Genomic DNA, 15867 nt, shown 5'->3' with positions numbered 1-15867 from the left:
TTCTCCAAAACCAACATATTACTAAAGAGCACACGCAGGCCCAGAAGTACTCAAAGCTCAGACACATGTACACGGGACATTGTTACTACACATGCAAACAACAATCATGTGCAATCACGAAACCCACAACACAACACAGCAGACATAGCTATATAACCAGAATGAAAATCTGCAAAATCTATCTACAACACAAGTCGACATCCAATATGCATCAATGAACATTAAGCACTAACAAATACACCAAATGAATTAGTCATCTATAGGGTCCTGAGGAGTCTCAGCTGCACTGCGCTTAATTGTGACAACAGGACATTCGGCATGCTTAACACAGAACTCACTCACAGTTCCCACGAAAACCCTGCAACAGAAAAATCACCTCTTTAATGAAGCAATGTCCCAAAGTAAAGGTTGTTTGATTAGTCACGATCACGAGGGACCCATTATTTTGTGAAAAGCATTTGCAAAATGACTTCTAGATCCCATATCACTCACGAGGATCCCAAGTAATAGCAGCCTCGGAAGTAGATAAAATGTTTAGATCTTTACAAGGTGGGCCCTGCTATGAAACATCCAGAAAACAGAATAAAGCTTTTCGTGTATGAACAAGTTTGGACCAATATTGAGCACAGGGAGAAGCATTCTTCTATTGTTCAGACACAAGTTCCTGTGCATTCTGGTAACTAGAGTTTTGCCGTTCTGGTAACTAGAGGTTTCTCCTGGACTGAGATAAAGCTACTGAAAGTGAGGACCTTGCTCGAGCCTTTCTGGCTACAAGATTCATGATCACTGTTGAATTCTATATGTTAGTGATTGTCAAGGCTCTTAAGACGACTAGGTAGACAGTAGTTCAATTAGATTCTAGCAATCAACCGTGTCGGGGAAGAATTGGAGGGATCAGATGCTTGGAAATACTTTCCATTTACTCTTAATAAAAAGGTGGTAGGGGCAACAAGGCCATATGGCTGTCGAGGCAGAATAGAGACCACGGTAAGGCTAATGCCAAGCGGAAAATTCATTGATGAATAGTGCACATTATTGGATCTCACTAGACCAAATAGGTTTGCTTCTAAATACGATCATAGCTCATAAGTAATGTTGAATTAGGATCATAACTCATAAGTAATGTTTTCTTAACAACTTGCATTCACATAATTCATAAGATAATGTTCTCTAATAATATAATAATCATATTGTCCATAAAACCCTCAATAGGCATAAGAAAAATATATAAGTCTAATTCAATTGGCAGCCTATATTATAACCAATAAAGATTTACGTTCTTCCAAGGATATCCCATCATAGTTCAGCATAAGTTTGCATATTAACAAATAATATATAAACGTAAAGGACCATACTCAGTTCCAAATTCATTTGCCATGTTTCATTATAGACTAGATGACATCATTAAAAGGCAACTAATAATGATTCTCTCACCTCTCAACAAGGCACCATGCCTTCAAAATAATATTGTTTAGACTTTTTTTACTAATATTAGAAGTCAATGCCTCTGAAAAAGCATTCAACTTAGGTGCATCGGAAGTTGGCTAATTTTGCTCAAATTGTCTATGTTCCTCAGCAATTTTCAAAGAGGCGGCATACATAAAAACCATTTCATCTTAGCTCATTGACAATTAATGAGGTAGCTTAAATGATTCCTGTGAATACTAGCTCTTTGGAAAATGCTGAGGAATATGGGTCATTTGAGCAAGATCAACTAACTCTTGAAACATCTAACTTGAGTTCCTATCCAGAGACAGGAGTAAAAATCCTAAACAAGATCATCTTGAAGATATGACTGCCCTGTTGAGAGGTTGGATGGATCATTTAGCCAATGTGAATAATTGCCTTTCAACTATTGTCACCCATTCTAGAGAGAGAGATGTGACAAATTGTAAAGGAGATCGATTTGAAACTAAGTATTATCCCAAAAACTTATATATTATTTGTCAACATGCAGTCCTGTGCCAAACACTAATTGGGTCTCTATGGAAGAACGCAAATCTCTTTTATTGACCATTATGTCGGTAGGCAGTTGAATTAGACTAATATCATGTATCTTATACTTAGTGGGGATTTTATGAATAACATGAATGTTACTTTATCAGAAAATATAATTATTATGCATTTTATATTATGGATTATATGAATGCATGTTGTTAAGAAAGATTATTTATGATCCAAAATATAAAAGATGTGTAATGATTGTTGTTAATATCATTAACTTGTTTTTACACCCAAGGGTGTGTCTAGCGGTCAATGAAATGGTTTGAGAACCATGAGGCCTCAGGTTCAAATCCCAGGTCTCAGGTTCAAATCCCAGAGAGGCAAAAACAATATGTGATCTCTTCCATCCATCCACGCATTGGTGGACAAAGTCGCACGACACAAGTGCTGGTAGGAGGTAGCAGGTACACCGTGGATTAGTCGAGATGCGTGTAAGCTGGCCTGGACACCACGATCATTAAAACTATATCATTAACTTTTTTTTCATTTCATGAGTAGTGCATGAATTTACTAACTTAATATGTTTACAAGCCATAATTGATGATAAGTGAGGAAAAAGAGTTGTCTTAAATTTTTTTTATGAATTATTGTTTGATAAATGTAATATTTACAACAAGGCAAAATACATAAGTTTCCCCCTAAACTTAGGGGTGCGCATAAAATCCAAAAAATCGAATTCCGTACCGGACCGAATTAATTCAGTATTTTGATTTTTTAGGTATAATTCGGTATTAAATTTTCGGTATAACGGTACGGTCCTCGGTATTAAGATTTTGATATTTCGGTATACCGAAATACCAAAATTTTAAAGTATTTCATTTGCTTCCTAATTCCTATCCTAGTCCTACACTGCCCTAGCCCAGCCCAAAATTTTAAGTTTGTATTTCTAGCCCAATAAGACTAAACTCAAGTCCCTTACTCTCTTAGGCCTCATTTGTTTTTTTAAGATTAAGACGTCTGCATTTGAATACACATCTGATTATCAAGATGTGTATTAAGATCTGAATAGAAATAATTAAGACTGTTTGATTTTTAACATCTGAATGTATAAAATTTATCTTTATTTGAAAATTATTAAACATAAAATTCAAATGAAATACTAACTAATCTAATATTCTATCAATAAAATATATAGTTTTTTAAAATACGACAGTTGTTGGTGGTGATGGCTAACAGGTGAATGCCGACTAGAGGCGGTGGTTGGTGGTAGTTTTGGTTGATGATGGTGGTTCATGCTAGTAGCTAGTAGTGATTGGTAGTGGTGGCGATTATGATTGAGGATGGTAGTGGTGGGTGGTGGTAGTAGTTGTTATTGAGGAAGGTGGTGGGTGGGTGGTGGTAGGTTATAATGATGGCAGTGCCGACTGTGATTTTTGATGGTGATGGGGTGGTCAGTTGTGGTAGTTGAGGCGGATGGGCGCTGATTGTGGGTGAGAATGATGGTGGTCGGAGTGGTGGGGATAGTGGGTGGTGATGGTCGATAATGGAGGCTGTGATTGAGGATGATGTCAAATAAGAGGATAAATTATAGAAAAATTGTAGACTGTTGTTTATTTATTTAGCTTTGTGTTTTTGTGTTAAAAGTTTTGATGGGAGCTAGTTATTCCACTTCGTCTGTTTTGGAGCTAACTTGTGCAGAGGAGAAGATGTTTTTTAAGTTATATATATTGCTAAAACTTTAAATTCAAGAAAGTATGGTTTATTGTATTTAAAGAGGCGTGAATTTGTAGAATAGGTTGAATGTGAGGAATGAGTCAAATAAGACTCACAATGGCTTATTTTCTACATTTAATCTACAACAAAACTACATATCATTTGAAAAATTAATATGAAAATACAGAATTTATGGTCGTGCCATTATGATGGACAAATGGACTGCAAAAAATAGAAAATGGTCATTAATGTTTTGGTGAATTCTCCGAGAGGTAGTGTGTTTCTTGAATCTTATGATGCTAGTGACTCCTCAACCAATTCCAATAAAATGTTCAACTTGTTTGAGAAGACAATATTGAAAGTTGGACCGGAAAATGTGGTTCAAGTTGTCACTGATAACGCAAGTGAGAATAAAAAAGCGGGTGACATGTTGAAAGGAGTTTTCCCAAATATTTATTGGACTCCTTGTGCTGCACATTGTATCAACTTGATGTTTGGTGACAATTTCAAGTTAGCCCCATATTCTACAGGTGAACAAGCGGTTCTTATTTTCTATTTTAAGTTTTTAACCTTCATGTTAATTGCTTATACTTATTAACTATGAAATTTGACTTCCTACGGTTTTTGCTAAGGCGATCAAGATACATTCTTACATTAGTCAAAGGCCGTTGTTGAACATGATGAGGAGATACACAAAAAAAAGAAATTTGGTGAAACCGGCTAAGACAAGATTCGCAACAGCTCTCTTGACCTTGCATAGCTTTTACCTGCAAAAGCAAAATTTGCGAACCATGTTCTTGTCAGCCCAATGGAGTGAGAGTATCTATCCAAAGGAAGCTCTTGGGAAAGAAGTTGCGAGATTTGCTATTAGTCCTACTTTTTGGAATGACACTGTTAAAGCACTTAAAGTTGGTAATCCTTTGGTTACTGTACTTCGTATGGTGGATGAGGAGAAAAAACCACCAATGGGATAATGAAGCCATGGATAGGGCTAAAGAAGCTATTGAGAATGCATTTGATCATGATAGGAGGAAATATGAGAGAGTGTTTCAAATCATTGATAAAAGGTGGGATGATCAGCTTCATCAACCTTTACATGCAGCAGGGCATATATTTTGAACCCCGAATTGTTTTACACAAACAATGAGAACAAGACTTTAGATTTAAACGTTTGGAAGGGGTATCATGCATGTGTTGCGAAGTTGGTGCCAGATGAAGCGATGCAAGACAAAATAGGGCAAGAGCTTGGTGTTTATATGCAAGCCGATGGAATTCTTGGATTAGCTTCGGCCATAAGAGGCAGAACCAAATTGGCACCAGGTGAGCAACTTTTTTCAATTGTTTTCCTCTTTAGAGCTTTAACTTTCAAGTTATTAACTTCTAAAATAATACTTCTACAGTTGAATGGTGGATGCAATTTGGTTATGAAGTTCCAAACTTGCAACAATTTGCTATTAGAGTTCAAAGCTTAACTTGTAGCTCATCCGGATGCGAGAAAAATTGGAGTGTTTATGAACATGTGAGAAGCTATATTACATTATTACTAAATTAAAGTTTATCTCAATTGTCCTAAGTACTCCTCTTAGTTACTTTCTACATCTTATTATGCAGATTCATACTAAGAAGAGGAACAGGCTTGAGCTAAAGAAACTCAATGATCTCGTGTTCGTAAAATATAATAGAACATTGGCTCGTCGTTACAAAGCTCGCAATATCATTGATCCAATTTTATTGGATAGCATTGATGAAGAAAATGAATGGTTAACTGGAGGCCCCGAAAATCATGAAGAAGAAGAAGTGTTTGAAGGAGAAGGTCTCACTTTTGGTCATGTTGCTATGGCAAGTGGAGTTGAAGAGAATGTTTATGGTTTTAGGGGAAGTACTTTAAGGAGCAAAGAAAGAGTATCTACAAGTACAAGTACAACCCTAATTAATGAAGCCTCAGATGAAGAAGAAGATGATGACCAATATAATAACTCGAACATGATGACATTTCAAGAGTTTAGAGATCTTGTTGAAGAATAGGATGTTGCTCCTTTTGTGGTTTTGTTTTGCATTTGCTTAAGATATTATGACTTTTGAGGATTATTCACTATCTAGTTTTAGTATCTATTATGAAACATTTGCTTAATATGTTATTTTTAATGAGTTCTTAGCCATTTATCTATGCCTATTTTTTTTTTTTGGTGTTAAATTGCGCTTCACAGCAAAAAAGCGCGCGCTTCTCGCTTCTGTGAAGCGAGGCCTCGTCGCTTTTTTGCGCTTAACGCTTTCCAAAACACTGGGTCGTGTCTCCATCTGCGCTTTAGTATAATTAAAGGTGCAATCTTTGTTGCTAAAAAAGTAATTAATAAGGTGTATATCTAAACTCAACTCTAGTCTTAATTTTGTATTTGTATTATTGTATTTGTTTTAATTATGTACAGATGACAGATGAAAGTAGAGTAAGAGATGCCGCTTCAACTGAAAGCTAACCTATTACTGAAGATAGCAACACCAACGCAATTAATACTCAAGATTCTAAGAAAAGAAAAGCCATAGAACCTAGATCCGAAGTTTGGAAACATTTTGATAAATTTGAGGTAAATGGGGTCGGTAAAGCAAGGTGTAGATATTGTAAGCAAGCTTATGCTGCTAATACATCTAGGAACTATATTGTAAGCAAGCGTTTGCTGCTAATACATCTAGAATAATCTTTGCTGCTAAGAATATTATTTTTTTATGATGAACAAAACTACAAAAGTATATCACCAAACAATAAAGTATTAAACTTACCACTCAAGTTGCAACTATACATCAACAATGCTGGTAGTGCTTCCACTATTTTCCATATCCAAAGATAATTCCACCAAATATGTCATACAAATAAACAAGTCTAATATATTATTTTGAACAAAATACACACAAAATATTAAAGCTTACCAAGCTGAGTTCCTCAAGATACTCCAAACTCTTCTTCAAAACTAATATGATTCTTCTATTCTCTAAGCCAATCTTGAACACAAACAAGAGCTTGCACGCATTTAGGAGTCAATGAACTCCTAAATGAATCAAGCATACGGCCACCGGTGCTAAACGCACATTATGACGCCACACTAGAAATTGGAATGGTCAACACATCGCGAGCCAACTCTGAAAGAATAGGAAATCTAGGAGCATGTGTTTTCCACCAACTTAAGATATCAAATTCTTCACTAAAAGGCTCGTGTTCTTCATTAATGTATTTATCCACCTCCGATTTAGCACCCCCACTTCCATTATCTTCCTTTTGTTTCTTCAAGTGAAACTTCGTCCTTATTAATGATACAGTTATAACACTCCCACTAGATGTATTAGACGTGTTATTAGAAGAAGTAGATCTAGATGAGATTGAGGACAAGATCTAGATACTCTTCAAACAAAGAATTCATATAAGTATACTCTCCAAACAAAGAATTCATATAAGCATACACTTCAACATTTATTTTCTTCTCTTTTTCCTCCCCAAAAAGTTCTTCAAGTGCAAAGCTAACATATTCAAACTTGTTACGTGGATCCAAGACGGAAACAATAAAAATCATTTTATTCATCTTTTCAGGCTCACACCAATACCTATCATCTCAATTAAAGCCCTCTAACCACTTCTTGATCAAACTTCTAAAGCGATCCTCCATCATTTTGGCAAGATTGAAAAATTATCTTTGTTTGAGTATTATCTTTATCAATGTTAGGAGGATATTCTTTGCATGTAGTCAAATGACTTTTCAATCTTCTTGTTCCATTCCTAGATGTATTAGCAGCATAAGCTTGCTTACAATATCTACACCTTGCTTTACCGGCCCCATGTACCTCAAATTTATCAAAATATTTTCAAACTTCGGATCTAGGTTCTATGGCTTTTCATTTCTTAGAATCTTGAATATCAATTGTGTTGGTGTTGCTATCTTCAGTAATAGGTAAGCTTTCAGTTGAACCGGCATCACTTACTCTACTTTCATCTGCCATCTATACAAAATTAAACAAATACAATTATACAAACACAAGTTGAGACTAGAGTTTAGTTTAGATATACAACTTATTAATTACTTTCTTAGCAGCAAAGATTGCACCTTTAATTATACTAAAGCGCAGATGGAGACACAGCCTGTTAGTACTATTGGCTTAGTTTCGAATCATGTCTCAACAATTACTACTAGTTCTTCCTGTGTGTTATATGCATGAAAATGAGAAGTGAAGAAAACAGAGATTCCGCTAAGTTTCTGCATTTGGGTTGATTTCTTATCAAGTTGGGACGAAATTTGTTTATAGTTTATACAGCCTTTTGTACCCAAAAAAAAAAAGCTATTGGTAACAAAATACAAACTGAAGATTGAAGAATGAAGGAGTTGTGAACCTGTTGAAGAGTTGAAGATTGAAGAATGAAGGTCAAGATGAGGAAACAAGCAGTCACACTTGAGAGTTGTCAACGCCGAGGTCGTGAAGTTGCCGTGACGCCATCTCTATCGCAGTCGCAGCACTCGAGTCGCAGACGATCTGTTCTTCACTTCTTTCTTAAGACTTGAGAGAAACCTAATTCTAATTCCTATCGTTAGAAACAAGGGAAACAGACTAAGAGAGTAAGACTCTTGGGCTTAGTCTTATTGGGCTAGAAATACAAATTCAAAATTTTGGGATGGGCTAGGGCAATGTAGGACTAGGATAGAAATTAGGAAGCACATGAAATACTTCAAAAATTCGGTATTTTGGTATACCGAAATATCAAAATCTTAATACAGTGGACCGTACCGTTATACCGAAATACCAAAAATTTAATACCGAATTATACCGAAAAAACAGAAATCGAAATACCGAATTAATTCGGTCCGGTTCGGAATTCGGTTTTTTGGATTTTATGCCCCACCCCTACTGCTGTGAGCCTGTGACACTTTAGTTTTTATTAGTGTAAACTTGAATTCTGTTTGGCAGGTTTATGCCCTCTCTGTTTTTGTTGCATTGTGCTTAATTCTGCTGCTACTCGTTAGTGGATGTTCCATGATGAATCTGTGTTTTTGTTGCATCTGTGTAAAGTGTAAACTTGAATGAAAAATTCTGCTGCTGGGTTAGAAATTCTGTTGCTGTGCTGCTGCTCGTTACTACTGGTTGCTAATGTTTCCAGTTTCTTAGTTCCTTATTTTGCACATAATCAGGTGCATCTGGCTCTATGGCAATTTGTTGATTTATTCAACTTGGACGTGGTCCAAATGAATTTTATAACCTTATAGGAATGCACTGTAATTTTGTTTCTGTTTGCTTAGGCTCTTAGCTCTTAAGAGTACGTGATACATGATTATGTATCAAATCGAAACCGTACAGAACCAAAATAAGAAATACCGAACCGTACCAAACAACTTTGGTACGGTATTTGGTATACACAATTGATAAACCGAATAACGAAATACCGAACCGAAGTTCTTAAATACTAAACCGAAGTACCGAATGCCCACCCTTACCTATACTTGACCAGTAACTCGGTTGACCACTAAAACTTTACGAGCGTTCATGTACCCCATTATTCTTATTTAGAGTAAAATTAATACCTCCTTATGCATACACAATCAGTTGCATGGTGGGAGGTGATTTACACTCTCCCTATAATTTCGCCACGTCATCGGCATGGCATCATTTAGTTTTACTTTTTGCATTCCTAAATTTTTACTATTTCCACTCTTTCTGTATTTTTTAATACAAAATTTCTTTCCCAAGCAATTCTTCAAAACAATTTGATGGAACCAAAAAGTTTTGGCAGTGAAGCAAAAAGCATTATCATATGGGCAGGTATTTGAAACAACAGAATCCTGCCATATTTGAGAAGGATGAATATATGAGAGATGGTAATGACATTATTTTCCTGTCATTTTAGAGAAGGGAAGGACTATGGTGCTGGAGACTGGAGTATTTATGAAACGTAAAATAAAATTTCGTATTTGGTCGGGTTCTCAATCTTGAGATGAGATGAAACGGCAATATTTTGTGGGATTGGAAAGGAGAAACTCCTTTTGGGACTACAACGCCCTTTTCCTTTTAGATCCTCATTTTTTCCGGCCAACTATGCTCATGCATAATCAATGAAAGTTGTTTCTTTTGGAAATCAAATCTTGAGTGATTGGAAAAACTAAAATTAATAGTTTTTGGAATCTAGGTATTAGATAAAGAGACCATGGTAATGGAAATTGTGGGTATTAGATAAAGAGACATTGATATTTCCTTCTCCCAGCAGTTTTGTACTCTTTTTTGGTACCATCTTGGCATACAGTTAATAAACCTTTACCTTTTAAAAGAAAAAGATAAAGAGACATTGAAAAGATGGGTTTAAGAGTGTTTGTTATGAAGTTATAGAGAGGAATTAAAGAGAGTGGTGAAGCAAAAAAGGTACAAGGAAAATTGTATCTACGATGAGAAAAAGAAGAAGAATGTAGGGATGAGGAAGAAGAAGAAAGAAGCAGAGGCCATCTTTTTTATTTATTTTTTTGTTATTTACGCGCTTATAATTTTTATCTTTATTTTTTTTTCACATCAGCTATTAGAGTGAAAATAATTCACTCCAAACGCGTTTTGGGGTACATGAACGCCCGTAAAGTTCTAGTGTTCGACCGAGTTATCTGGACAACTAAGGGCATTTTAGTAAATTTATTATCAGTTATTATATGATATGTACAACTAAACTGAAACAATAAAAGTGTTATTAAACCACACCAAACGATACGATCTATCTAATAACAATACCGTACAATATAATGTTGTACAAAACTATACAATACGAAAGAATAAGTAACAACCATCCAAACTGGGTGTTAAGGGTTTCTAACCATGTGCAGAGAGTTCAAGTGGTTGGAATCATCACTTAATGAGATGGGTTTGCTACTGCAATATACCCTAAACCATGGTTTAGTGAAAATGCTACTTGTAGAAATTTTCTATTTCGAAGACACGAAATGAACCGTAGATCTTTTTGGTGATGAAAGTTTTGAAATGGTTATTAACTCAGTTGCTATGCGGAAGAATATAAAGAACACGAGAAATTTGGGGCATTAGATACTTTATGATGTTTCCAGAAGCCTGTTCTTGCTGGACGCTGGGTGGAGGGGGCACACACTCAATAGGTTGAAGAGATATCCCCATAGAAACATGAAAATAAAAATAAAAATAAAAAAGATCAAACTGCTACTACAATTAAGCATACCTCTGAAAGGGACCAAGACCACGGCAGCCAACCACAAGAAGATCTGGCTGTACACGTTTGACTTCGTGGCAGACGACTTCCTTTGGGTCACCTTGCTTTATCCATGCTTCACAAGGAACCTACAAAAATGGCACATGGTAAGTATCGAAGTTTTTGTACTATAGAGATTCTGAAAGCACCAAAATTTAATAGTATCCCTCAAGCAGTAAAGTTCAAATATTAGCTAGTAACCTAGCATTAGCTTAGTAATTTAGCATTAGCTTAAAGTTTCATGCCAAGATTCAAGGAAACCCAGGTACCCCAATTTCATGACATCGGTTAACAAAGTACTCCAGCAGATGGAGCCCTCTAATCTTGTCCCTGTGTTTCAGGACCTTGAAATCCTCGGGTGATGCAAATATGCTATCCATGTCTTCAAAACCTAGTAATTAAATGACCAACAAGACACATATAAGCTACTGAATAACCCAAATATGGCAGATTGCATGATGGAGAAATAGTATGTTGCCCAGGTCTACAAGATTGGGAACAAAACATTGAAAGCATAATGAAGTTTACACACTGAAGCCCGATGATAATCGGATCTTGTTAGATGCATCACGCATGTAAGGATGGTCAATCTATAGAAAACATGTCTAAGGCAAATGGTTCTGAACCAGCAAAAACAACAGACTTCTGCATTTCCCAATTAAATACAGAGCATGGGAATGATTTCCCAATGCAACTTGAAATTTCCACATATTTTGATTCTAGCCATAAAACCAATAGAAATAGAAGCATGAAATGTAAAAGAAAAAAGGAATACACAAATTTGACCTGTGCTGATGTTCCTCCTATTAAGGAAAAGAGTAAGCTGTCTTTTCTCTTTCGGAATAGCCTTCTAAGTTCTAACCCTTTCCCCCACCCCGACCCTATGAACAAGGACAAATAGTAGCTTCAAAGATGACTCTTTGGCCTTTAGACTAGATTCTGCAATTTCGCTCTTTTAAGTGACAAGGGAGTGAACCACTCCAAGCGGAAAGAGAAAGTGAATCTATCTTCTCTTTCACCTCAAGAAAAGCTACCCAAATAAGAAAATCATCACACGCGGCCATAATAACGACGAGTTACCTTGGGAGCTACTGATTCACATTGATCGTTCTATTTTATGGCTTATATCACAAAGGCAACCCTCCGCCCGAATAAGCACAAATCCTGGAATAAGCTTGTGGCATAAAATGTCCCTACAATTCATATGACGAGTCCGAATCCCTAGCCTGGTTGACCCTAGGGCCGGGCATATATCGGGTAAAACCGATAGCCTGAACCGAAAAAAACTTATTGGGTTATCGGTATCGGGTTATTGGGTTAACGGTTCGATAACGGTTTAGTGTTATTTTACTATTGGGTTATCGGTTTGGGTCTCGGTGCCCAATTTTATTAACGGTTTAACCGATAACCCAATAAACTTTATAAGAAGATGATTTTACCCTTAGGTACATAAATTTTCCAGTTCTCCCAACTTGACGCTTCCTATTCCCCTCTTAAGAATGTAAAAGAAAAAGAAGAAATTTTGAAACAACATGGCTAGGTCAATGTTGCACTCTCTGGTTAATTTAGAAATCATGCTGAAAAACTGAAAAATTGTAAAATTGGGAATTGTGACATCTAGGTCAAATACCAGAATTAAAGCCTTTAGCACCCAAATAAATATACACGTCAGTTTGATACACAACAACAAATTGCTACTCCTACTACTAGTATGTCTCACATCAAATTAGTTGCAACATTTCGCTTACAAATTAGTTGCAATATTTCACTTTACAAATTAGTTGCGAATTTTCAATATTTCGCCTAGGTCAAAAACAGAACTAAAGTCTTTAGCAACCAAATAAAATTACACAAAAAATCAGTTCGATACACTAAAACAACTACTACTACTATCAGTGCTACTACATCTCAACATCAAATTAGTTGCAAAACTTCGCTTTACAAATCAGTTCAAAAAATTTCAACACGAGGTCATAATTTGACGCATGAGAAATGATAACATTTGTGCAAAAATTAGTACGATACACAACAACTATTCTACTAATAATACTACTAGTACTACATCTCAACATCATATTAAGTGCAATATTTTGCTTAGGTCAAATATAAGAACTAAAGCCTTTAGCAACTAAATAAAATTATACACAGATCAGTCCGATACACAACAACAACAACAATAACTACTACTGCTACAATAGAATTACACACAAATCAGCTCGATACACAAGAACAACTACAGCTACTACTACTACATCTCAACATCAAATTAGTTGCAATATTTCGCTTAGGTCAAAACACCATCCTTGCTGCTACGTACGTTTTCCTTGACTTGACAGATTCATTCAATTGAACCCACACACAAAGGAGGACCAGAAGCTCGGGGCTCGATGAAACGGAAAGTTTGAGCATGTTGAAATTTCTTGGGGTTAGCAGTGAAAGAAAAGCAGTTCAATACACAACAACAAGAACTACTACTGCTGCTGCTGCTATTACTACATCTCAACATCAAATTAGTTGTAATATTTCGCTCTACAAATTAGTCGTATTACTTCACTTAGGTCAAATATCAGAACTAAAGCATTTAGCAACCAAATAAAATTTGCGATACACAACAGCAACAAATACTGCTACTACTACCATCACTACTTTCTTTTTTTTTTTTTTTTGATTTGCACCGGGTGTCCGAGTCTCTATGAGCCCCGACTAATCCGGGGGTGCACAGGCCCTCGGCAAGGAGTTTCCCGCAAGTGCACCACGGTTAATTCAGGTTTTACCCAGTCCGATGGCCCTCAGAAATTGTTTGCACCCAGTGGGTTTCGAACTTGAGACCTTGAAAGGGAGCATACCCCAAGGCTCAAGTCAATTGCCACCAGGCCAACCCCTGAGGGTTAGTACTACTACCATCACTACTACTACTACTGAACTTCAGATTAGTTGCAATATTTCGCTTAGGTCAAAAAATCAGTTCGATACACAACAACTACTACTACTACTTCTCTATTACTACATCTCAACACCAAATTAGTTGTAATATTTCGCTCTACAAATTAGTTACTCCTACAATATTTCGCTTAGGTCAAATATCAGAACTAAAGTTTTTAACAACCAAGTAAAATTACACAGTAATCAGTTCGATACAATACACATAGATTAGTTTGATACACAACAAATAACAACAATTACTACAACAACAATAAAATCAGGCGCAAATCAGTTGGAACAATTTCAACAAGAGATCACAAATTGACACGTGGAAAATGACACGATTTGTGCAATATTTATAGAGAGAGAAAGAAAATAACCGTCTTCATCGGGAACTTGAACATGGAGGAAGAGGAGTTTGAAGCCAGAAGTGTTGTTACGAACGATCTTCTTAAGAGTCCACTCGAATGCGCCTTTACTACTAATGGAAGCATGTGGATAACCTTTGATCGTTGACTCGTTCACTCCTACCATTATCTGGGTGATTGCCTCGCCTTCCATTTTCTCGAGAAATCGATTTTAGGGGTTTTTGTTTGCAGATTGATTGATTTAGGAGTGTTTTCTTTCGCTGCTCCACCTATTTTATCGTGTTCTGTATCTATTTCGTTACAACATATGGCATTATTTACACCATCTGGCCCTATTTAAAGTTGGCATTTAAAAGTAGCACACAGTACATAGAATGAGCTTTTGTTTTTGCATACAAATTTAATGACTAAATAATTGTTCATGAGAACTTGATTTGGTAATAGAATTTCTTTTTATGATGGTGGTGTCCAAATAATTTCATACCTCCCTTGGGGGCAAACGGGTAGGTTGGATCGGATATGTACGGGTCGAAAACAAGTAATGAAAAAAAACGGATAATTAACCGACCCGACCCATATTTAATACGGATAAAAAACGGGTCAACCGTCGGATAATATGGATAGGGATTTTTACATACCTATACACTATTGGAAACCTTATTGCCCTCCCTACTCAAGTTTCAATGTAATTACCTCCTATATACAAATTTATCAATTATATACACTTTAGGAATTAAATGAGTATCCCTTTATATTAGGAATCAATTATTTCTCATCTTTATTCTCTCTCTCTCTCTCTCTCTCTCTCTCTCTCATGCGCGCTCTCTCCCTCTATCTCTCAATCCCTAATTTCAGTNCGCGGTTAAGAAACGTGTGAAGCTACGCGATCGCGGAGCACTAATTGCGAATGCAATGAAGAAACTTGTCTTCCTCCAGAATTACTCTACGCGAACGCATAGAGGAGGACGCGAACGCGAAGAGGAAGAAGGCCAAAGCTATGCGAACGCGTGGATGATACCGCGAACGCGAAGAAGGAATTGGGACCTGCACAGCTGAAGGATTTTCTGCAACACTTTGAAACTCCAAAATGCTCCGTCGAGCATCCGAAACACACCCGAGGCCCCCGGGACCTCAACCAAACCTACGGACATATCCCATAACATTATTCAAACTTGTACCAATCCTTAAACCACCTAAAACAATGTCGGAAACACGAATTAATCAAGGATTCAAGCCTAAGAACTTCAAATTCCAACAAAACACGCTTTCGATAAAAAACCTAACCAAACCTCATCCGATTGACCTAAAATTTTGCACACACATCCCAAATGACATGACGGAGCTACCGCAACTTCCGGAATTCCAATCCGACCCTCGGATCAAAAACTCACTATCGGACCGGAAACTTCAAAAATTCCAACTTCGGCATTTCAAGCCTAAATGAGCTATGAGCCTCCAAAATACATCCCGAACACGCTCCCAACCCCGAAATCACCTAACGGAGCTAACGGAACCATCGGATTTCCATTCCGAGGTCTTCTTCACACTGTTCCGATTATGGACCATTTTTTAATTCTTAAGCTCTCATTTAGGGACTAAGTGTCCCAAAACACTCCGAATCCCAACACCGAACGTCCCGGCAAACCAAAATAGCAGAAATGAACTTAGGGGAAGCAGTTAATGGGGGATCGG

General features: G+C 36.7%; 1 protein-coding gene across 1 annotated transcript; it reads right to left on the bottom strand.

The window, feature by feature from the left end:
• Positions 1 to 14503, bottom strand: LOC109232263 (universal stress protein A-like protein). The gene is made up of 4 exons (XM_019397962.1): positions 14188 to 14503; positions 11155 to 11276; positions 10856 to 10974; positions 1 to 358 (listed from the first exon to the last, which is right to left on the bottom strand). The coding sequence occupies exons 1-4, from the start codon at positions 14366 to 14368 to the stop codon at positions 250 to 252; spliced, it is 531 nt and encodes a 176-aa protein (XP_019253507.1). The 5' UTR covers positions 14369 to 14503; the 3' UTR covers positions 1 to 249.

This window comes from Nicotiana attenuata, chromosome 9, assembly GCF_001879085.1.
Source record: "Nicotiana attenuata strain UT chromosome 9, NIATTr2, whole genome shotgun sequence".
Lineage (NCBI taxonomy): Eukaryota > Viridiplantae > Streptophyta > Magnoliopsida > Solanales > Solanaceae > Nicotiana > Nicotiana attenuata.
Note: the sequence above shows the minus strand (reverse complement) of the source record. Positions and strands in the feature narration are given on the sequence as shown.